Below are 24,914 nucleotides of genomic sequence, written 5' to 3'. Positions count from 1 at the left end.
CTCACGAGGCCTGCCGCCCCCTTCTCGGCACTCTTCTCCTTTGAGGGACTTCCTCTGATCTCAACGGTACTTCTCCAGCCTGGAAGGGAGCCTGTTTCGTTTCCTCCAAAGCACTGGACAGTAACTGACATTTTCTTGGTGGCTTTGGTTTCCACTAGACTGTACGTGACTTGATGTGAGGGATTTGTCTACCCTGTGTCACGAGGCCATGGTGAACGCCTGCTGCCCACTTGGAGCCAGATGTGAACTGACGTCCCCTGTCACTATCTGGGCGACCCGAGGTCAGTGGCTCATTCTCATTTGTCAGAGGGGGTGCTCAATGCCTACACCCGTCTCCCAGGGTGTAGAGAGCGAGCAACAAGAATGGTTGCCCTACCCTCCTCCGTCTCTCTGGCATGAAGAGAAGCTGAAGCTGAACAGGAGCACTTGGGCCTGGCTGCTGACCTGCCTGTGCAGGCTTCAAAGAGCTCCAACCCTCTGGGGACCCTGCCTAGGGATCCTGGAGAGAGGCAGGGCCATCTCCCCATTGGCCCACTTTAGGTTGGGCCAGTGGGAGTGTGGGGGAGGGCCAGGGAGAAGCCCAGCAGGGACCCTGCAAGTACAACCCCAAGTGGGGGCTCTGTGTGTCCTGATGGGTGAATCAGGCTCCAGGCCTGGGAGAGGGCAGGAGGCCAGAGCCACGCAATGGGTCATTCACCCCCTTGCCTATCCCCCACTGCTTTCCCTGAACACTTTGGTGAACCCTGTTCCTGTGGCTCCCAGAGCTGCCCTGGGAGAGGCCTAGCATGGGAGTCCACCTCCTGTAAGAGGCCCTCTACAGCCTCTGAAAAGCCCACCTCACCTGCCCTGTCTGGGAGGGTTTCCTTGAAAGAACAGGCCTCTGGGCTCCTGCCTGACACAGATCTTCACACAAATGAGCAGGAGCTCAGCCTGAACAGGATGCAAGCCTGGAGAGCAGAACTAGCATCGTGCTTCTGAGGTTCCAGGAGACGTTCTATGGACTTGATAGTGGACAGATGTGGTTTGCACCAGGAGAGAAGATCCTGAGACCAGTCTGACAGGGGCAGGCAGCTCTGGTCCTTTGGTTTGGTCCCTGGAACACCAGCCAGCCAGAAGGGAGTGTGGACACCAGAAGACCCACACCAGCTGGGGCTCCCTTCCTCAGACCAGGGGCAGAAATTTGAAGCTGGGCAAAGGGTTGAGATACTTGTTTCCCCCCCCAAAGCTGGGGGTGGGGGAGGGTGGGAGTGGGTGGGACTTTGAGGATGAAGGAGGGAGATAAAGGAGTAGAGCAGAAGGCAGCTGGCTGGGCCCCCAGGTCGGGGTGTGCTGGCCCGTGGCCGCCCTCTACCGGGAACGCGGGCGCGCTGCAGCCAGACTGCTCGAGGGCCGGCCCCTGGGAACAGATGGCAGAAACAAGGTCCTGGCAAAGCAAACTTTATTAATGGCCCTGAGGTTGGAGCTCCAGGTCCCGCTGAACACTTGAGAGTTGGGGCGAGGGCCTCTCGTGTTGGCCTCAGCAGCTCCATCCCATTCAGACTCAGGTGGAGAGAGGCTGGGTGGGGAGACCTGGGGTCGCCGCAGCCAGGCCACTCCTGGCTCCTCATTTCTTGGATCCTGGCTTTTTAGGTTTGAGTGTGGGTTTGGCCTATGGATAGAAAGGAGGGTGCCAGTGTCCCACTCTCCTTTCCCCCTGGACCCCAGGACCAGCCCCCCTTCTTCTGATACTCACCTTTTTCACAGGACTCTGGTCTTTAAGCCTGGGTCTGGAAGGGGGCGGGGCGGGGCAGGGACAGGGGATGAGGGTGGGAAAGAGAGAGAGCTCAGCCGGACCCCAGTAGCCCAGACCCTCCTAATGCTCATGCTGAGAGCAGGGGGTTGTGGCCTGGGGAGCTGGAAGCTGCAGAATTCACCTCCCCACCTGTCACCTGCCCGGGACCGCTCTCTGTTTTATTTATTTATTTATTTTTTTCGCTGTTTTAAACAAGATGTCCTTTTCTTCTCAGGCTTCCATCTGCTTTCTTTTACTGATCACAAATAGGCCTTTTTCATGGCAAAAGTAATGTTTAACTACATTGCACAAAATACAGCAAATGGGGATTAAATTACTTATTTTCTCTACTTCCTACCAGTTCTAACATTTTGGTGTGTTTCCTTTGAGGGCTTTTTGCTTTGTTTTCTTCTAAAAACATGTGAAGCAACATGAAAATGACTTAATATCCTGTTTTTTAAAAAATTCTATAAGCACTTTCCAGGATGCCATGTTCTCATAGGCATTATGTCCCATTCCATTGGGAACATGTGACATGGCTCCATCAACTGCTATATTGGTAGATATTGAGAATGCTTCCATTTTTCACCATTACTTGAATAATGCAGTGATAAGTTTCTTAGTGCATATCATTTTACCCCTATTTTGGACGGCATCCTTCGGAAGGAAGTGCCATAAGTGGAATTAGGGCAGAAGGTAAGAATATTTTAATGCTTTTCAAAAAAGGTCATGCCAGCCAGCAGTGGCAGCACACCTGGGCACTCATACCCGTGTGCACACACGCCAGGCTCTTTGTAGCCCCATACACCCCCGCTACAAGGTGTCGGCCAAGTTAGTAGATGGAAAGAGTTACCTCACTGCCTCCTCTTCTTTTTCCATCCTTTTTTTCTGGGAACCAAACACAAGCGTTATTGGGAGGGTTAGAGGGTCAGGGGGTTAGGGTGGGCCCAGGGCTGAGCAGACGCCCCTGGCGGGTCCCGTCCAGGCTTCACACACTCAGGCACACTCCACTCGGCAGGGCTGGCCCAGGTTTCTGAGGAGCCTCTGGGGGTCCCTTCCCTCACCTTGGCAACACTTGTCTGCTTCTGGGACGCCAGCCTCTTGACTTGTTTAACAGGGGTCTCCTCTAGGGACACATCTACATCATCGTCGTCATCGTCGTCATCATCAACCTCATCACTGTGACTTTCCTCCTCCTCTTCCTCCTCCTCCTCCTCAGGGTCCTCCTCCTCTTCCTCCCAGGATACGTCTGCAGCGTCTACTAGCATGGAAAGGGGGCAGGGCCGTGGAGCTACAGCTCTCTGCCTAGCTCCTGGTCCGCCCTGGGTCTTGCTCTCAGAGCTGCCCCAGGGAAGCCAGCACCTGCCGCCTCCTATGGACCCTTTCTGACCTTTCTGCCAAAATGAAGGGTAAGGGGGTTGAGGGGCCCAGAACCCCAGAAAGCTTGGGGGTGTGCAGACGAAGGCAGGGGAAGTGGCCAGCTGCGGCTCTGGCTGGGAAGGAGTCAGGATGGTGAGGGCGGATGGGATGTGCCAGCAAAGGGAGGAACCCGAAACAGTAGCCAAGGAATTCAGATCTCATCCAAAGGGAAGTAGAGCCTGCCAGGGTTTTGGGATAGGACAGTACTCTGATGAAAGAGGCGCAATTGGACAGAGAAGGGTATGAAAGAGTCAATAGCACAGTGGTTTGTTGGGAGCCATATTACTCCTCCAGCTTCATGCTTCATGGCAGCTAACATTTTTTTAAAAAGATTTTATTTATTTATTCATGAGAGACACACAGAGAAAGGTAGAGACACAGGCAGAGGGAGAAGCAGGCTCCCTGCAGGAAGCCCAACACCTTGGGATCACAACCCAAGCCAAAGGCGGACGGTCAGCCACTGAGCCACCCAGGTAGGTGCCCCTCACAGCAGCTAACATTCTAAGTGCGGGCTAGTACTAGGCATCATGCAAACTGCTTTTTCCTGAATATCCCATTCATTCCTCACAACTGTTCTTTGAAGATGAAACCAAGTATAGCCCTGCCCCCGTGTTACAGGCAAGGGGACTTCAGCCCATAGAAGCAGGAAGGTAAAGGAGGACTTCCAGTCCAGACTACTGGGAATCATACTGCCTTTAGGGATTTTTACTAATGATTCAAGAATCTCTCTAGTTCTTGGGTACCTGGTCCCTCCTTGGCCCTGTGCTAGGCATTGTACTCTGAGACCTTCCCCAGGTCCAAGCTCCACTTACTGTAACATTCCTGGCCACTGAGGAACACAGGTCCAGAGCCAGCCCGGAGCTGGAAAGTAACTGGAGGAGAAAGCTCCAATCCCATCATGACGACCTGCAGGGGGAGGGGAGAAGGGAGGGACAAGGACAGAGAAGAGAAGATGGACTCACTCAGCCCTGGCAGCTGCAGGGGGTGGGGGTGCAGGTCTCTGGCAGAAACACTCAGAATGTATTCCCAAACCCCGAGTACACACACTTTACAGGTTCTCTGGACCACTGAGGTTATCCCTGGCCTTTCCTGTCAAGGTGGATCCTGTCGGAGAATAATGTGAATCTGATAACCCCGTTCTTGTAGAAGATCACAGACGGGCTTCCAAGCTGAGGGGCAGCTGTTAGAGAGGTCTGATTGCCACAGACTGAATTGTGTCCCCAGGTTCCTAGATGAAGCCCTCACCTCCAGACTGAGGATATCTGGAGCTGGGGCCTTTGAGAGGTAATTAGGATTTGATGAGGTCATGAGAGCTGGGCCCTCATGATGGGATTAGTGCCCTTGTAAAGACCAGAGAGTTCCCTGTGTCTCTCTGCCAAGTGAGAAGAGATAGAGCCGCCAGCCAGCTGCAAAATCTGACCATGCTGGTGCTCTGGTCTCAGACTTCCGGCCTCCAGAACTGTGACAAAATAAATGTTTTTTTTTATTGTTTGTTGTTTAAGCCACTTAGTCTATGGTATTTTGTTACAGCAACCAACCTGAATAAGACACTAAACAAATGAGAAAAGCAGACACAAAGTGATATGAACAGTACGAGTAGTGCATGGATATACATACAAATAAAGTTAGACTTCTATTAAGTGTGGACCATAATTTTCAGTGGATAGTACGATATTTTTCTTTATACTTCTCCAAACTTTCCAAATGTCCTAGAGTATCAATGATGATACTCCTATTTATTGACTTCCTACTGTGTACCAGGCCCAGTGCTAAGCACCTGCCTTATTCACCTAACCCTTCATAGCAATCCTGCAACGGAGGTGCCATGACTTTACAGAGGAGGGAGCTGAAGCTTAGGGAGATTAATTTAGAATTTTGGGCTCATACAGGAAGGAGATAAGCGAGAATTGAAACTCTGCAGCCATCAGCACTTAGAGATGCTGGATAGAATGCACTCCAATGTGGTTATTGCATGGCTGACTAGTAAGACAGAGGAAAGTGGTCCCATGATCCAGGAAGAAGGGCACCATGCACTAGGCCTGTTGCTGTAGCAGCTGGGGGGAAATGCCCCCGAAAACAGCTCTGGCCTGGAGTTTAGACACACACTCAGAGACAGGGGGCAGGGCCTGGGCTCAAGAGAGGAGCGCTGTCAGGAGCTGTTGCGTGGAAGCTAGGACCCTCCAAGGGTTGTACCTCACTAAAAAGCTCCATGTTCAGGGTAAGGGTAGGGGGCCAGAGAATTCCAAAGCAACCTAGTAGGCATCCCCACCCCCCACCCCCCACTCCAATGAAGGAAGGTAACAAAGAAATGCAAGGGTAATAAAAGAAGAGAAACTAAACCTGTGAGAACTTAAAAGCCCATGGCTGTACCTCTCACACAAAGTTTGAATTCACTTGGTGAGGACTACCCAGTCAAGAAGCTGGTCTAAAATCCCAAGCTGGTGATGACATTCCTGGGGCCAATGACAGACACCGACATGAAACTATTTTCTTGGGGCACTGTCAATTATCTTCCCATGGTATTCTTTCAGGGTAAAAAAACAAGACCCTGAAGACAACTCCCCATCTAAAATAATGACAAGACACAATCCTGCTAGAGTGAGCAGAAGGGACAAAAATGACCCCAGACTAGCACAAGCAAGAACGTGAGGTAAAAGGAATAACAGCCTGAACAATTATGAAATCAGGCTGATGAAAATCAAATAAACAAAAGTAGGAATCAGAACCATAAGAATAGGTAGTTTGAGAAATAAAAAGAACCAAATGCAGCTTCTAGACTGAACAGATGGTTAGAAAGCTGAATAAACCAGCTAAAGCAAAGGCCAGGGAATTGGGATCACGCTATGAAGAAGCTGCCCAGTACGCAGCCCAGAAGACAGATGGACAAAATATGGGAGAGAAGCTGAGAGGTATGGAAGACAGAATGAGCAGATCCAACATGCATCTAGTCACAGCAAGGGATGAGAAACAATGGAGTCAATATTCAAAGTGATAACCAAGAGCTTCTGGAAACAATCAAGGACACAGATTCTCATGTCCAGGAAACCTAAGTCCTGAACAGACGAATAAAAATAAACGTACACCTGAACATCCCATTGTGAAATGGAGGGTAGCAAAAACAAAGAGTTAATCTTTTTTTTTTTTTTTAGATTTTTTAATTTATTCAGAGAGAGAGAGAGAGAGATACAGAGAGACAGAGAGAGAGGCAGAGACACAGGCAGAGGGAGAAGCAGGCTCATGCAGGGAGCCCGACGTGGGACTCGATGCCGGGTCTCCAGGATCACACCCCAGGCTGCAGTGGCGCCAAACCGCTGCACCACCCAGGCTGCTCACAAAGAGTTAATCTTAAAATAACTTAAAATCTGTCTTTGGGAAAGACAGATTTCCCAAAAAGGGACAATAACCAGATGACAGAGGGTTTCCACAGCAATATCAGAAGCTAGAAGAATAGAATCATCAAAGTTCTGAGGGAAACTACCTCTGTACGTGGAATTATCATAGCCAAACTACCATGAAGGAATGAGGGTAAAATAAAGATATTTCCAGGCAAAGCCCAACTCCTCCCAGACCTACTCAATGAAGTCTCAAAAAGATGACAATTACACAGCCACTCTGGAAAACAGTATGTAGTTTCCTCAAAAAGTTAAAAATAGAATTATCCTATGACCCAGCAATTGCTCTACCAAGTATTTATCCAAAGGATACAAATATATGATTTGAAGGGGCAGCTGCACCCCAATGTTTAGAGCAACAATGTCCACAATGGCCAAATGATGGAAAGAGCCCAGATGTCCATCGACAGATGAATGGATAAAGATATTTATACACACATACACACACACACACACACACACACACACACACAAATATTACTCAGTCCTCAAAAACAATGGAATCTTGCTATTTGCAATGATGTGGATGGAACTAGAGTGAAATAAGACAGAGAAAGACAAATACAATATGATTTCACTCATGTGGAATTTAAGAAACAAAACAGGTGAACATAGAGAAAGGAAAGGAAAAATAAATTAAGATAAAACAGAGAGGGAGGCAAACCATAAGAGACTGTTAACTCTAGGGAACAGACTGAGAGTTGCTGGAGGGGAGGTGCGTGGGGGTGGGTGGGTAACTAGGTGATGGGCAGGGGCACAGGATGTGATGGTGAAGGAGGGCACAGGATGTGATGAGCACTGAGTGTTGTATGCAACTGATGAATCACTAAATTTTACCTCTGAAACTAATAATACACTATATGTTAACTAAACTGAATTTAAAGAAAAATTTTTTTTAAAAAAGAGGACAATTACATGGAGAGAAAAGAAATGGATACAAGCAGCAGTGATGAGCAAGCACCTTGGTCAACAAAGTAAGCATTACTGTAAAATAAAATCATTCTAGTTAATGACAAGTATGGAGTGGGTTTAAAACAAGCTGAAGCTGGGGCAGCCCTGGTGGCACAGCGGTTTAGCGCCGCCTACAGCCCGGGGTGTGGTCCTGGAGGTCTGGGATCAAGTCCCACGTCGGGTTCCCTGCATGGAGCCTGCTTCTCCCTCTGCCTGTGTCTCTGCCTCTCTCTGTGTCTCAATAAATAAATAAACTCTTAAAAAAAGAAAAGAAAAACAAGCTGAAGCTAAGACATTTCATGATAACGACATATAAGTTAAGAAGAGGGTAACTGGAAAATCTCCCTGGATTGTTTGGGGGGCAAGAATAAAATATTGATTTTAGACTGATCATGCATGATTGTTAAAAAATTAAGGAGAACCAATAAAAATCAGAAGGAGATTCAACAGCTTCCAAACTAGTAGAGTAGGGGAAAAGAAACCTTTACCTACTAAAAGAAAAAGGAGAAAAAAGAAAAACAAAACGTGAAAAAGCAAGGAATGTAGAAGCACAAAGTACAGGTTACAAACAAACCCAAGTATATTAGCATCACAGTAAACATAAGCAGACTATATTGACCAGATGGATTAAAACAAAACATAGCTACTGGGACACCTGGGTGGCTTAGCGGTTGAGAGCCTGCCTTCAGCTCAGGGCATGATCCTGGAGTCCCTGGATCAAGTCCCACATCGGGCTTCCTGCATGGAGCCTGCTTCTTTCTCTGCCTGTGTGTCTGCCCCCCCCCCCTCTCTCTCTCTCTCTGTCTCTCATGAATAAATTAAAAAATTAAATCTTAAAAAACAAAAAACAAAAAAAAAACATAGCTACTTACTGCTTATAAGATACATATCTAAAATATAAGCACACAGAAATTTTGGAGAAAAGATGTGAAAGCATATGTACCAGGTGTGGCAGAAACTTCTCATGGCTCATCCAATATCTATTCTTTCCTTTTTCCATAATAACTATGCCCTGATATTATTCAAATACTGCACCCATGAAGACTGTATCCCGGTTTCCTGTACTGGAAACACAGTTGGCTGTGGCTGTGTTATTAATTTCTGGACCAATGAGTTGTAGGCAGAATTTGGTGGGTGGTGCTTGTGTGAAGACTCTAGAAGAGGGAGACAGAGAACCTAGTAAAGTCCCTTTGGTCTCCCCCTGTTTCTTCTTGCTGATTACTCTAAATGCAAAAGTGAGAGCTGGAGCTACAGCAGCCTTCTTGGACTTTAAGACAATTTTGAGCATGGAAGTTTTGAACCAAGAAGAGAAAGAGAAGACCAAGTCTTTGGTGACCATGGAGCCAGCTTACCGGCCTTATACTGCCTATCTCTGTATGTCTTTTATCCAAGACAGAAATGAATCCTGAATGTTTTTGAGTCCCTGTATTGGGTCTCTGTGATTGCAAGCATACCTATTTAAAACAAAAATGAAGCTAGTTGTACCATCTGGTGTGGGATGCTGGAAATGGAGGAGGCTGTGTATGCGTGGGGGTAGGTGGCATATGGGAACTCTCTGTATGTACTTTCATCTCAACTTTATTGTATACCTAAAACTGCTAAGAAAAAACAGAGTCCTTACAAAAATGAAGTTAGTTGTATTCGTTAGGATTAGGTTTGGTAACAAGCAGCAGAAAACTCAATACCAGGGGCTTATACAACATAGAAGCTCGTTTCCTTGTCACATAAACTAAATCTGAAGATAAGTGGTCAGCTGTGGGTATACTGCTCTTCAATCACCAGGGATCCAGGCTCTTTGTATTGTGTTACTCCACCATCTTTAATACATGGCCTTCCACCTTCTGGGCGAGGATGGCTGCAAACATTCTAGCTATCACATCCATATTCCAGCTAGCAGGAAGGAGGAAAGGATAAAAATGACCACAAGATCCTGGGACACCTGGGTGGCTAGCGGTTGAGAGCCTGCCTTCAGCTCAGGGCATGATCCTGGAGTCCCTGGATCAAGTCCCACATCGGGCTTCCTGCATGGAGCCTGCTTCTTTCTCTGCCTGTGTGTCTGCCCCCCCCCCCCCTCTCTCTCTCTGTCTCTCATGAATAATTAAAAAATTAAATCTTAAAAAACAAAAACAAAAAAAATCATAGCTACTTACTGCTTATAAGATACATATCTAAAATATAAGCACACAGAAATTTTGAGAAAAGATGTGAAAGCATATGTACCAGGTGTGCAGAAAACTTCTCTTGGCTCATCCAATATCTATTCTTTCCTTTTTCCATAATAACTATGCCCTGATATTATTCAAATACTGCACCATGAAGACTGTATCCGGTTTCCTGTACTGGAAACACAGTATGGCTGTGGCTGTGTTATTAATTTCTGGACCAATGAGTTGTAGGCAGAATTTGGTGGGTGGTGCTTGTGTGAAGACTCTAGAAGAGGGAGACAGAGAACCTAGTAAAGTCCCTTTGGTCTCCCCCTGTTTCTTCTTGCTGATTACTCTAAATGCAAAAGTGAGAGCTGGAGCTACAGCAGCCTTCTTGGACTTTAAGACAATTTTGAGCATGGAAGTTTTGAACCAAGAAGAGAAAGAGAAGACCAAGTCTTTGGTGACCATGGAGCCAGCTTACCGGCCTTATACTGCCTATCTCTGTATGTCTTTTATCCAAGACAGAAATGAATCCTGAATGTTTTTGAGTCCCTGTATTGGGTCTCTGTGATTGCAAGCATACCTATTTAAAACAAAAATGAAGCTAGTTGTACCATCTGGTGTGGGATGCTGGAAATGGAGGAGGCTGTGTATGCGTGGGGGTAGGTGGCATATGGGAACTCTCTGTATGTACTTTCATCTCAACTTTATTGTATACCTAAAACTGCTAAGAAAAAACAGAGTCCTTACAAAAATGAAGTTAGTTGTATTCGTTAGGATTAGGTTTGGTAACAAGCAGCAGAAAACTCAATACCAGGGGCTTATACAACATAGAAGCTCGTTTCCTTGTCACATAAACTAAATCTGAAGATAAGTGGTCAGCTGTGGGTATACTGCTCTTCAATCACCAGGGATCCAGGCTCTTTGTATTGTGTTACTCCACCATCTTTAATACATGGCCTTCCACCTTCTGGGCGAGGATGGCTGCAAACATTCTAGCTATCACATCCATATTCCAGCTAGCAGGAAGGAGGAAAGGATAAAAATGACCACAAGATCTCTTTAAGGCATGCCTGGGTGGCTCAGTGGTTGAGCATCTGCCTTTGACTCAGGGCATGATCCCAGGGTCCGGGATCGAGTCCCACATCAGGTTCCTGCAGACAGCCTGCTTCTCCCTCTGCCTGTACGTCTGCCTCTCTCTCTGTCTCTCATGAATAAATAAATGAAATCTTAAAAAAAAAAAAAACTCTCTTTAAGGATACTTTACCACTTCTGCTTACATTCCATTGGCCAGACCTTCATGGCCATGCTTTATTCTCAGTAGCCTGTGGCCCACTAAGAGTCATGAATTCCATTACTAAAGAATAGAGGAAAATGAATATTAAGAGAAAACTGGAAAACTAATAGCAGATGATGTAAGCTCTAATCCACTAAGCATTTTAGGAACAAAGAACCAATGTTAGTTTATGAAAAAGATAATTGCGTAAATCATACGCACCAAGGACATAGTCTAACGTAAGAATATAGCTGCAGTATCAAGACTACAGTATTGGAAGGAGAGACACAAAGATCAATAAAACAGAATACCTAGAAATAGATCCACACAAACATGAGCAACCGATTTTTGATGCAGGTGCACAATTAGTTAAAGGGAGGGAGGACAGCTTGTTCAACAAATGGTGCCAGAGCAACTGGATGTCCAGAGGCAAAGAAGTGAAATCTGACCTAAACCTCACAACTTACACAACAATTAGCTCTAAACAGATCATGGATTTATTTTTTTTAAGACTTCTAAAAATTTATTCATCCATGAGAGACACAGAGAGAGAGAGGCAGAGACACATGCAGAGGAAGAAGCAGGCTCCATGCAGGGAGCCCAATGTGGGACTTGATCCTGGGGCCCCAGGATCACGCCCTGGGCTGAAGGCAGCGCTAACCGCTGAGCCATCTGGGCTGCCCCAGATCATGGATTTAAATGTAAAACATAAAACAATAAGACTTCTGGACAAAAAAAAAAAAAAAAAAAAGAAAAAAGAAAAATCTTTGTGGTCCTGGAACGGTCAAAGAGTTCTTAGGCTTAAAACCAAAAATCATAAAAGGAAAACTGATAAGATGGGCCTCATCAAAATGAAAATTTTTTTTCCCATAAAGGTTCATTGGAAAAGGATAAGAAGACAAGTAACTGGAGAGAAAATATTTACAAACCATAGGTTTGACAAATGACTAGTGTTTAGAATCTATAAAGAATTAGCAAAACCCAACAGGCACAAAACAACCCAAGTAAAAAACAGGCAAAAGACATAAACAGACATTTTACTGAATACACAGATGGCAAATAGACACATGACAAGATGATCTGCATCATTGGCCACTAGGGAAATGAAACTTAAAGGCACTATGAGATGTCACTGCACACATTTTAGAATGGCTAAAAACAAAATAGTGACAGCATTAAAGGTTGGTGAGGATGCAGAAAAAGGCAATCACTCATGCATTACTGGTAGAAATGTAAAATGGTACAGCCACTTTAGAAAATAGTTGGGCATTTTAAAAAGAAAGCATGAAACCACCATATGACCCAGCAATTGTACTCCTGGGAATTTATCCCAGAGAAAGGAAAACTTATGCTTATATAAAATTTTCTACACAAATGTTTATAGCAGCTTTTTTCATAACAGCCCCAGAGTAGAATCAGCTCAGTTTTCCCAGGGATGAATGGTTGAACTGTGGTACAGTGATACCATGGAATAAGACTTAGCAATAAAAAGAATACACAGGATGCCTGGGTGGCTCAGTTGGTTAAGGCTCTGCCTTTGGCTTGGGTGATGATCCCAGGGTTCAGGGATCAAGTCCCGCATCTGGCTCCCTGCTCAGCTGGGAGTTTGCTTCTCCCTCTACCCCTCTCCCCTGCTCATGCTGTCTCTCAAAAATAAATAAATAAATAAATAAATAAATAAATAAATAAAATCCTAAAAAAAAAAAAAAAAAAAAAGAATATACACAACAATTTGGATGAAACTCCAGATTACACTGGAAAAAAAAAAACACAAGCCTGTTCCAAAAAAGTTCCATATGTATGATACTATTTCTAGAACAAAATTTCAGAAATGGAGAATAGATGGTAGTTGCCAGGGGTTAGGGATAGAACAGGACCCAGAAGGGGGGTGGGTGTGGTTATAAAAGGGTGATATGAGGGATCTCTGTTGTTTCCCACAGTGGTGCTAAATATATGAATTTAGGTGATGAAATTGTATTGAACAAGATGGCCTGATTGTATCAATGTCAATATCCTCGTTTTGATGCTATATTACATTGAATGTCATATACTGCAACAATGTTACAGTTTTACAAAATGTTACTTGGGGAAAACTGGGCAAATATACCGGGATCTATTTTTTTTTTTAAAGATTGTATTTATTTATTCATGAGAGGCACTGAGAAAGAGGCAGAAACATAGGCAGAGGGTAGAAGCAGGCTCCATGCAAGGAGCCCAATATGGGACTCAATCCTGGGACTCCGGGACCACGCCCTGAAATTTCCAAATTTGATGAAAACAATGAACCTCAAGGCATTTTATAAATTGCTCAAAACCAGTGTTAAGGATAAAATCTTAATGCAGCCAGAGGGGAAATAAAGGACATTTCATACAGAGGAATGAAGACAAGGATACTAGTAGACTTATCCAAATTATGCAAGCTAGAAGGTAATGGAGCAATGTTCTTAAGTGTTGAAGAGAAAAAAGTCAACCTAGAGTTCTACACAAAGGAATGAAGAGTAGCAGAAATGGTAAATATAACAACATTTTATTCTAATTTCTATTCTCTTTAAAATATAGACTATTAGGGTGGCTCAGTCAGAAGAGTCTGTGACTCTTGATCTCAGAGTCGTGATTTCAAGCCTCATGTTGGGTGTAAAGGTTATTAAAATAAATAAAACTTAAGGGGCATCTGGGTGGCTCAGTCAGTTAAACATTTTATTCTTGATCTTAGCTCAGGTCTTGACCTCAGGATCGTGAGTAAAATATTAACACAGGATTGAATATTTTCCAGACCACAATGAGACAAACTAGAAATCAATAAAAGAATCTTTAAAAATTCCTATTTGGCAATTTAAAAGCATACATATTTCTAAACACCCCAGCGGCTAAAGAAGAAAACTATGAAATAATTTAAATGGAATGAAAATGAAAACTGTACTTATCAACATTAGTGGGATGAAGTCAGAAAGGTGCTTAGAAGGAAATCAGAGCATGAAATGGTTGTACCAGAAAAAGAATAAAGGCTGAAAAAAAAAATCAATAATGTAAGATTCTGCCTTGAAAAACTAGAAAAAGAGGAAATTAAAACCCAAATAGGGGGTACTGGGTGGCTCAGTGGTTGAGCACTTGCTCGGGGTCATGATCCAGGGGTCCTGGGATCGAGTCCCACACTGGGCTCCCTGTAGGGAGACTGCTTCTCCCTCTGCTTACGTCTTTGCCTCTCTTTGTCTCTCATAAATAAATAAATAAACTCTTAAAAAAAACCAAACAAACCCAGAGGGGGTTGGCTTAGCAGTTTAGCGCCTGCCTTTGGCCCAGGGCGTGATCCTGGAGTCCCGGGATCAAATCCTGCGACGGGCTCCTTGCATGGAGCCTGCTTCTCCCTTTGCCTGTGTCTTTGCCTCTCTCTCTGTGTCCCAGATATAAGAAAGGAAATAAAGAACAGAGATCAATAAAATACAAAAGTGAGTAAACAATAAAAGTGAGATTGAAAGCAGGTTCCTGAAAAGATGGATAAAAATATTAAACCTGTAAGCAGATTGTACAGTGAAAAGGGAGAGAAGACACAAATTACTAATATTGAAAACAAAAGAATAGAGTCTACTACAAACTTTACAGAAGAGGAAGGGAATATTATGGACAGCTCTATGCCAACGAATTTGACAACGTGGACAAAACGGAAGAATTGATCGAAAGACATAAAGCTCTCTTAAGGAAAAAAAAAAAACCCAAATTGTCTAGCTCTAGTAAAGAAATTTAACTTGTAGTTAATCAGGTTGCTTCACACGAGTTCTACCAAAACATTTAAGAAAAAAATAATACTAAAGTTACATAAATGGTTTAAGAAAACAGAAGAGGGGGACGCCTGGGTGGCTTAGCAGTTGAGCGTCTCTGCCTTCGACTCAGGGCATGATCCCGGGATCCAGGATCGAGTCCCGTATCAGGCTCCTTGTGGGGAGCCTGCTTCTCCTTCCGCTTATGTCTCTGCCCCTGTGTGTCTCTCATGAATAAATAAATAAAATCTTAAAAAAAAAAAAAAACAGAAGAGGATATCCTCCTTCTCGTTTTATGGTGCCGGTATTCCCTAATACTAAAATCAGACAGAAACAAAAAATGACAAGAAAATTGCAGTCCAATGTTGCTCATAAATATAGACACAAATATTTTTTTCAAAGATTTTAAGCAATCTCTAAACCCAAAACGGGGCTTGAACTAACAACTCTGAGATCAAGAGTCACATGCTCTACTGACTGAGCCAGCCAGGCACCCCAACACAAATACCTGTAACAAAATATTAGCAAATGGAACTCAGCAATACATAAAACTATACCTACCTTCTTGGGATAAATCCCATTCGGTCATGATGTATTATCTTTTTACTTATCGATAGATTGTGAGTGCAAGCCCCATGTTAGGCATAGAGCATACTTAAAATTAAAAAAAAAAACTAAACTAAAATGAAAAGAAATAAAAATTGAAAAATCAATACATGTAATTTGCCACATAACAGGGTAAAGGAAAAAAATAACCTCAATAGATGTAGAAAAGAATTCTTGGACAAAACTTGACATCCATTCATGATAAAATAAAATAAAATAGCTAAAATAGCTCAGGGAATTAGAAGTAGAAGGCAACATCCTCATCCTCATATAGGACATCTATAAAAATCCTTCATCGGGCAGCCCTGGTGGCACAGTGGTTTAGCGCCGCCTGCAACCCAGGGTGTGATCCTGGAGACCCTGGATCGAGTCCCGCATCAGGCTCTCTGCATGGAGCCTGCTTCTCCCTCTGCCTGTGTCTCTGCCTCTCTCTCTCTCTTTCTGTCTCTATTAATAAATAAAATCTTTAAAAAAATTATTTAAAAAAAAATCCTTCATCTGTCTTAATGGTAATAGGCTGGAAGAAGGCAAGGATAGACCTGCTGTTACCACTTTTATTCGACATTATACTCGAAGTCCTCATCAGTGAAGGAAGGCAAGAAAAAGAAATGCAGGAAGTTAAATTGACTTTATTTACAGATGACATGAATAAATCCATAACAAATTCTAAAGAATCAACAAAAAGCTGCTAGGACTTATATGCAAATTTAGCAAGGTCAGATAAGACAAAAAACAATTACATAACTATACTATTACTGAACAATGATAAAATGAAATTTTAAAATGTCATTTGGGTACTTCCTTTTTTTTAAAAAGGGGTTTTATTTATTCATTTTTAAACGTTTAAAAAATTTGAGAGAGAACAAGCAACGATGTGAGCACAATTGGAGGGGAAGGGGTAGGGGCAGAGGGAGAGGGAGAAACTGACTCACTGCTGAACAGGGAGCCCAACCCAGGGCTTGATCCCAGGATCCTGAGACCAAGACCTGAGCCGAAGTCAGATGCTTAACTGAGCCAACCAGTCAGCCGACCATTTGTATACTTTATACTATATACAAAAACAATTCAAAATGGCCCAGAGACTTAATGATAAGAATTAAAACTATAAAACTCCCAGAAGAAAATATTGAATCAAATTTTCATGACCCTTGATTAGGTGACAGTTTCTTAGATTCAACACCAGAAGTACAAGCAACAAAACATGTAGATTGAACTATATCAAAATTAAAAACTTCTGTGCTTCAAGTGACATCATCAAGAAAGTGAGAAGACAACTCAGAAAATGGGAGAAAATATTTGTAAATCGTCTGATAAGGGGCTTGTACGCAGAGTATATAAAAAAACTATGATTTAAAGACCAATATTAAAATATCAAACTCAAACACAATTAAAAAAAATGAATAAACCCCTAAGGAGACAATACTTTGAAAAAGATACACAAATGACGAATCAAAAGAGTCATTAGGCAAAGCAAATCAAAACCACATTGGGGGCACCTGGGTGGTGTAGTCGGTTAAGTATTTGACTCTCGATTTCAGCTCAGGTCATGATCTGGGGTCCTGGGATCCAGCCCTGCATCAGGCTCCTAGCTCAGGGTGGAGTCTGCTTGTCCTTCTCCCTCTGCTCCTCCCCCTGCTCTTTCTCTCTCTCTCTCTCTCTCTCTCAAATAAATAAATAAATAAATAAATAAATAATCTTTAAAAAAAATTAACCACATTGAACTGCCAGTTCACACCCAATAAAACAACAAGTCAAAATTACAGACAATAACAAGTATTGAAAGGATGTGGGAAAATTGTAATCCTCACACACTGTTAGTATTGTAAAATGGTGAGACTGCTTTGGAAAACAATCTGGCAGTTGCCCAAAATGTTATATACGGAAAGCTACCATGTGACCTAATAATTGTACTCCCAGGTACATGATCAAGAGCAATGAAAACATGTTATACAGAAATTTGTGCATGAATGTTCACAACAGTATTCATAACAGCCAAAAGGTAGAAATAAAACAAATGTCCATCAACTGCTGAGTGAATAAATGAAATGTGGTTCATACAATGGATATCATTTGGCAATAAGAAGAAAGTACTGTTGTGTGCTATAGCATAGATGAATCTTAAAAACATTATGCTATGTGAAAGAAGCAGTCACAAAAGACCATATATTTTATGATTCCATTTATATGAACTGCTCAGAACAGGCCAATCTAGAAGGACAGAAAACAGATTAATGGTGGCCTAGTGCTGCAGGGGTAGGAGGTAGGGAGTGACTGCTAGTAGGTATGGGGTTACTTTTTGGGGTGACAAAAACGTTCTAAACTTAGATTGTGATGGTTACGCCACCCTTAATTTACTAAAAACCATCTGACTGTCGACCTTCACAGGTGCAGCTTATGGCACATGAATTATCTTTCAATAAGTACATTAATGCTGTTTTCAATAGCACCCAAATGTTGGGGTAGATTTTACAAAGTATGTACATGACCAGTTCCCTGAAATCTACAAAATAATAGGAAAGTTAAGTTAAAGACATACGTTAGAATGAAAAGTGAAAGACATAAACAAATAGAGAAACATATGTTCAGTTATTAGTGACTCAAAATTGCTAAGATGCCAATTCCTCTCAAAGGAGTCCATAGACTCAATACAACCTCATTCAAAATCTCAACAGACTGATTTGTAAAGAAAACCTACTTTGAAATTTCTATGGAAATGCTCAGGACCTAGCATTGCCATAGCATTGCCAACACAAATTTGGAAAAGAACTACAAAGTTGGAAGACTCACACTAATTTTAAGACTTACTATAAAACTACAATAATTAAGTCACTCTGTTATGAGAGTAAAGGTAAAAAGTAAACCAGTGGAATAGAATATAGAAATATATGCATACATAGGCAGGCAACTGATTTGTACCAAAATCCCAACAAAATTGTATAGTGAAAGGACAGTCTTAAAAAAAAATGTGGTACTAAGCACTGGATATCAACTTGCTAAACTTGTTTCTCTATCCGTACTTTATATCAGGCAAAAAATATTATCTTGAAATGGATCATTGGGGGCACCTGGGTGGCTCAGTGGTTGAGCTTGGCTCAGGTCGTGATCCTGGAGTCCTGGGATCAAGTCCCACATTGGGCTTCCAGAGGGGAGCCTGCTTCTCCCTCTGCCTAGGTCTCTGCCTCTCTCTGTCTCTCATGAATAAATAAGTAAAATCAAGAAAGAAAGAAAAGAAAGAAAGAAATGGATCATTGACTCTAAGAGTTAAACAATAGTACTCCTAGAAGAAAATTTAGAAAAAAACATTTTTGACCTAGTTTAGGCAATGATTTCTCAGGACACACACACACACACACACACACACACACACACACGAACCATATGAGAAAAAAATTTCAGGGGCTGGGTGACTTAGCCAGTTAAGCCTTTGCTTTTGGCTCAGGTCATGATCTCAGGGTCCTGGGATCCAGCCCCACAGCAGGCTCCCTGCTCAGTACAGCGTCTGCTTCTCCCTCTCCCCACTCATGCACTTGCACATGTGCACACTTGCTCTCTCTCTTAAAATCTTTTTTTTTTTTTTGAAAAGATTTTATTTATTTATTCACGAGAGACACAGAGAGAGAGGCAGAAACATAGGTAGAGGGAGAAGCAGGTGCCCTGTGGGGAGCTCGATGTGGGACTTAATCCCAGGACCCCAGGATCACGACGTGAGTCAAAGGCAGACGCTCAACCACTGAGCCCCCCGAGATGTCCCTAAATAAAATCTTTTAAAAAAAAAGAGGAAAAAAAATGTTAAATTAGACTTCATAAAAATTAAAAACTTGTGGCCCTCAAAAAAATGATTATGAAATGCAAAAGCAAGCCATGTACTAGGAGAAAATATATGAAATAAATACATTTTTAAAGATTTTATTTGAGAGAGAGAAGAGAGCACAAGTGGGGAAAGGGATAGAGGGAGAAGACGACTCCCTGGGGCTCAATCCCAGGACTCTGAGATCCTGACCTGAGCTGAAGGCAGATCCTTAACTGACTAAGCCACTCAGCTGCCCCTGAAATAGTTTTGATAAAAGACTTGTATCCAAAGTATATAAAGAACTTCCACAGCTTAATAAGAATAACTCAATTTTAAAATGGGAAAAATATCTAAACAGGCTTTTTGCAAAAGAGGGTTTTTTTAGTCAAAAAAACACCCTAAGAAGTAATGTAAATAATAACCACAATGAGATGCCAATACACACACACACACACACACACACACACACAGGAATGGCTAAAATTAAGACTGACAATGCAAAGTGTTGGTAAGGATGTGAAACAACCGGAATTTTCATTCGTTGCTGGTAGGAATGCAAAATGGTATAGTAATTTGGAAAATAGCTTGGCAGTTTTGTATAAAGTCGAACATATGCAAGAGGATGGGAAGGCGGAATAAAGTTTAATATAGGCTGACTGTATGATCCTGTAATTCTACTGCTAGGTATTTACTCAATTCAGAGGAATGAAATTAACTCAATTTCAGAGGAATGAAAACATACATATGTGCTTACAAATACACTCAAATGCTCATAGCAGTCTTTATTCATGGTAGTATAAAACTAGAAACTACCCAAATATCCATTAACAAGTGAATGAATAAATCTCGACGTATATATGTATTTGTAGAACAGATTATCACTCAGATATAAAAAAGGAGCATGTGATTCTTTCACCAACAGCATGAAGTTCAAAAGCGTTACGCTAAGTGAAAAAAGCTGGGTATGAGAGACCACGCATTGTGTGATTCCGTTGAAATGAAATTCTAGAAACTATAGAGACAGAAAGTAGTAGATCAATGGTTGCCAGAGACCGTGGAAGGGGGAAAGGGCTGACTGCAAAGAGGCATGAGGAAATTTTTTTTGGGGGGGAGTGATGGAAATTTTCTCTACCTTGATTGTCGTGGTAGCTACACAATTACATACATCTGTCAAATGCATCAGGGGGTATACTTAGCATTGGTGAATCTTATTATATATAAATTATATCTCAAAAGAGCAGATACAAGAACTGACTCAAAGAAAGGGAAACATTGAGACCTAAAACTATGAAATGACGATAGTTTAAAATCAAACCAAAGAATAAAAAATAAAATCAAACCAGTCCCATATGGTTTGTTCACTTCCGTATTCACTAATTGTATGTTGAGTTTCTCCAATACACCAGACACTATTACATAGGTAGTGTGGCAAAAGCAATAAATAAATAGGTGGTCTTTGCTGTCTTAGAGTTTATATCCTGGCTGGGGAGAAAGACAAGGCACATATGAAGACTGAGCCAGTGACGGGTCCCATGGGGAGGAAAAGTGATTATGGAAGGATAGGAAGAGGGGGTGCTGTCTGTAGTCAGGGAAGACTTCTTCAGTGAGAGGACATATGAATAAAGTTGAACTGAAGTGGGAGGCAAGTGTGTCCTTAGCACCGGAACAGTAAATGCCAGACTCCTACCTAGGAGGGGGTATGTTTGGAATTTCCAAGGCACAGGCAAGGAAGCCAGCGTGGTTTGAACAGGGTTAGGGAGCAGAGAGTAGCAGAGGTTGAAATTGAGAGAGGTTTTTGTGGGCTAGAACATAAATGATCTTGGATTTCATCCTAAGTGAAATGGGAAACCACTGGCCTAACTGTTCTAGCAGAGAAGCAACATGGTCTGACTTTTAAAAGGATCCTTCTAGGGGTACCTGGCTGGCTCAGTCCAAAGAATATGTAACTCTTGATCTTGAGGTCTTAGTTTGAGCCCCACATTGGGTGTAGAGATCACTTAAATGCTAAAAAAACAAACAAACAAACAAAAGAACCCCACAATACAGGGATCCTTCTGGCAGCTGTGCATAGAATAGACCAGGGGTTGGGGAAATTTTTTTCTGTATTTGATACATATTTAAGGCTTATGAACCATACGGTCTCTGTGGAGATGACTCAGTTCTGCTGTTACCAAGGGAAAATAGGCAGGCATAAGAGTGTGGCTGTGTTTCAATAATACTTTATTTACAAAAATAGGCATTGGGCTGGGTTTAATCCTGCAGTTTGTCGAACCCTGGAATAGACAGACTATAAGGAACCAAGGGTTGAGGTAGGTAGACCAGATAGGAGGCCCTGCAATAAAATTGAGCAAGAGGTAATGGTCATCCAGACCAGGGTATAGAAGGGAGGTGGTCAGACTGGTGTATACTGTCAAGGTAGAGCCAACAGGATTTGCTGATGATATGCAGTGTTTGAGAAGGAAGTTTTTGTCCTGATTAACTGGAAGAGCAATTATATCCTGGGAGAGGATCAGGTTTGGGGGTGGGGGAAGAGATTATAGATAACAATCAAGAGTTTGGATTTGGATTTGTTAAGTATGGGTTATCTCTTAGATACCTATTAAATATATTGAGTTGGACAGAGGATTTGGAGCATGAAAGAGAGTGGCAGAAATAAATACCAGAGTGTTCATTTGCATAAATGGTCTTTAAAACCCTGGCAAGGAATGGTCTAGGGAAATCTCATAGATAGAAGGGAAAAAAGGGTTTGAGGGCAGTTTTACAGATAAACCTCCCGGATTAGGGACAGAGGACATTGGTCTCACATTCACTGTTCCACCACATAGAAGGAGAGAACACTACATCCCCTAGTTCAAGAGGCTAGTATCGCTTGACACCCAAATAAGATAAGTGATGTTGGCCTATAAACTCCTGAGTATATAAGGGATTTTTTTTATATAAGTTTTAATATATTAGCAAAGCAAATGTAGAAATTTATAGTATGATCAAGTAGTGTTTGTCAGGAATGCAAAGTTGGTTGAATAGTATTCTATTAATATAACTTACTACATGAACAGGTTAAAGAAAAAAGAGCTTATGGTCACCTGAATAGAAAAGCATTCGATAACCATTTACGATTAAAATGAAGAAATCCCAGTTTTAAAAGGCAGAGCAGGACTAGACTTACCAAACACGTCATACTTGGTGGAGAAACATTAGAAGCATTCCTTTCAAAATATACATATAGTGGCACCTGGGTGGCTCAGTTAGGCAGCAGACTTTTGGTTTCTGCTCAGGTCATGATCTCAGGGTCAGCCCTGCACCAGCTCCAAGTCTGCTTAAGATTTTTTCTTCCTCTCCCTCTGCCCCTCCCCACCATGCTCCCACACACCCTCAAATAAATAAGCTATAAAAATATACATGATACACACACACACACACACCCCAAGAATGAAACAAGGACATTTACCGTTATAATCTTACCCGATATTATACTGGAGACCCTAGGCAGCATAGTCAGATTAAAAAAAGACACAAAAAAATGCCATTAACAATGATGACTTGCAAAGAGAACTCATGATAAATTATTAGAAAAAATAAGAGAGTTTCTGGATGGACAATCAGTATAGAAGTCATCAACAGTGTCCTCTCACCAGCATCAAAAACTTTTTAAAAAAAGGTGATTCTGCAGAGCGGTGGACTTGCCCAAGGTCACGCAGCTAGGAAAGGGTGGGCTGGGATGGAAGTGGGGCTCTCTGCCTCCTAAACCCAGGGCTCTCGGTTATGGGCTACAGGGCCTCTCTGGCAGCGCTGCCCCCCTGCAGGAGGCCTGTACCCCCTCTTTGGGCCTGTCCATCCGCACCCTGGGGGTGAGGCCCGAGCAGGTGCCCAGGGCGGGCAGTCTCGGGAGCCGGGGGGGAGAGGCTCACCATGGGTAGCACGGAGGCCTGGAGCGAGGCGATGGTGATGGGCTTGGCCTGTTTGTCGTCCGGGCTGGCCGGGGGCAGGATTTCCACCAGGTTCACCTCTTCTGTGGCTTTCTCCCCCAAGCAAATCTGAGGGCGGTTGAAGACAGGCCCCCTCACCACCGGGGGGTCTGGTCCCGGGGAGTCCCCCTCCCCCCCCCCCCCCGCAGCTGTGCAGGCCCCTCGGGCTGCAGGCGCCGCCCTTCCCGGGGGCGGGGGGCGGGGGGGCGGCACCCACCGTACAGAGCAGCAGCTTCCAGTCCTGCTTGCCCTCCTTCTGGGGTTGGACCGTCCAGGTCCGCTTCTCCTGGGTTAGCTCACAGCCTGAGAAGGGAGAGGAGCGAGGGGGCCGGCTCAGGGGGAGGGGGCTCCCCGGCTCTCCGCCCCCCCCCCGCCCCCCCGGCTCGGGGGCAGCCGGGCCCTCGCTCACCCCAGAGCACGGCTGCGGGCGCCTTCCCGGCAGCGCTGCTGCTGCTGCTGAGGTTCATGCCGCGGGGCGCGGGGGGCGCGCGGGGCGCGGGGGGCGCGGGGGGCGCGGCGGCTGTGCGGGAGGGGCGTCCGCGGTGAGCCGAGCCGGGCCCCCAGCCCCGCTCGCCCCGCTCGCCCCGCATCCCCCCCGGATCCCGAGCCCCTGGCCGGCGGGACGCGGGGCGCTGGGCGCCTGGGCGCCGAGGTCGCGGGGCTGGAAAGGGCCGGGTCCCGCCGGCTGTCAGGAGGCCCGCGGGGCGCGGCAGGGGCGCCTCCCAGCCTTAAAGGAGGGCCCCCCTGCCGCAGTCGGCTCCGCCATCCCTCCCCCTGCTGCCCGCGCGCACCTGGCGGCCTGCTGAGGCTCCGCCCCTCCCACCTGCGCGGGGCTCCGCTCGCCGGGCTGGGACCGCCCAGGGCGCTTTGCATTTCTAACGCGCTCGCAGGTGGAGGTGCTGCTGCTGCTCCGGGCCCCGGCCGCGGGCGCCTCGTTGGCGGCCCCTGGGGACCCGCCGGGGCCTGCTGGGGGAGGCTGCCCGGCGCGGACGGCCCGGCCACGCGGGGGGAAGCGGCCGCGAGGCTCCCTGCGCCGCCCGCCCTCCCCCTCCCCCTCCCCCTCCCCCTCCCCCCAGGTGTGGGCCTTTTCCAAGGCCAGGAGGCCCGGACCCCAGGGTCACGGTCCCCAGAGAGGAAGAGCCCTGTTCCCCGAGGAGGATTTCTCCCGGGCCAGCAGGAGGGCGAATGCGTTTGGTCACAGAGGCCGCCGCGGCAGCGGGTGGGGAACGCACGACCCACACCCTCGAGGGGGGCCAGTCCTGGAGCAGCGAGCGGCGGCTCGCAGGGCACAGCGGGGCAGGCAATGTTTGCGTGGGGTGGGCGTGGTGAGGGGCAGGAGGTTTGTCATCTGCCCACAACCCCCCTGTCTCCCTCCTGTGACATCCCTGGGAGTCAGAAGAAAACAGGGATCTCTCTGATTAAGCTCTAATCCCTCCCTCCCTCCCTCCTTCTTTCCCTTAAATGAAGCATAGTTGATCTCATTGCACTTGCATCCTTCACTCCCATCCAGGAAACTTCTCACCTACCTACAGCGTTCAATGCTTTCCAATAAGGAAATGAGAGTCTTGGGCAGCCCGGGTGGCTCAGCGGTTTAGCACCGGCTTTGGCCCAGATTGTGGTCCTGAAGACCCGGGATCGAGTCCCACGTCGGGCTCCCTGCATGGAGCCTGCTTCCCCCTCTGCCTGTGTCTCTGCCTCTCTCTCTCTCATAAATAAATAAGTCTTTAAAAGAAAAAAAAAAGGAAACGATAGTCTTTGCCAAAAATGGTGCTATAGGAACTAGATATATGTCTCTGGAACCTTGACTGGAGCTTCTGCTGTGCAGGAATCAGCTCCTCCTCC

The 24,914-nt window shown here is 44.7% G+C and overlaps 1 protein-coding gene across 5 annotated transcripts; it reads right to left on the bottom strand.

Annotated features, from left to right (window-relative positions):
* Nucleotides 1–1,430: 1,430 nt before the first annotated feature.
* NPM2 (nucleophosmin/nucleoplasmin 2) lies at nt 1,431–24,006 on the bottom strand. Of its 5 annotated transcripts, none has more exons than XM_041765332.1 (8): nt 23,482–23,969; nt 23,290–23,375; nt 23,016–23,141; nt 4,003–4,096; nt 2,836–3,029; nt 2,625–2,659; nt 1,733–1,766; nt 1,431–1,648 (listed from the first exon to the last, which is right to left on the bottom strand). In XM_041765332.1, exons 1-8 carry the CDS (start codon nt 23,660–23,662, stop codon nt 1,604–1,606), a joined length of 795 nt encoding a protein of 264 aa, XP_041621266.1. In that variant the 5' UTR covers nt 23,663–23,969; the 3' UTR covers nt 1,431–1,603. The 5 variants fall into 5 exon arrangements, with proteins under 5 accessions (XP_041621266.1, XP_041621265.1, XP_041621268.1 ...); XM_041765331.1 differs by having other exon boundaries at nt 2,836–3,032; nt 23,482–23,870; XM_041765334.1 differs by lacking the exon at nt 2,625–2,659 and having other exon boundaries at nt 2,836–3,032; nt 23,482–23,973.
* Nucleotides 24,007–24,914: the final 908 nt, after the last annotated feature.

Source organism: Vulpes lagopus, chromosome 8, assembly GCF_018345385.1.
Source record: "Vulpes lagopus strain Blue_001 chromosome 8, ASM1834538v1, whole genome shotgun sequence".
Lineage (NCBI taxonomy): Eukaryota > Metazoa > Chordata > Mammalia > Carnivora > Canidae > Vulpes > Vulpes lagopus.
This window is presented reverse-complemented; position numbering and strand designations above follow the sequence as displayed.

Coding starts and splice junctions, on each gene's coding strand:
- NPM2 (XM_041765329.1), bottom strand. CDS start 23,662: ATGCGGGGCGAGCGGGGCGAGCGGGGCTGGGGGCCCGGCTCGGCTCAC. Junction 4,097..23,015: donor AGGCCTCCGTGCTACCCATG/GTGAGCCTCTCC, acceptor CTCCCCCTGCAG/GTCGTCATGATGGGATTGGA. Junction 3,033..4,002: donor CAGTGGCCAGGAATGTTACA/GTAAGTGGAGCT, acceptor TTTCCATGCTAG/TAGACGCTGCAGACGTATCC.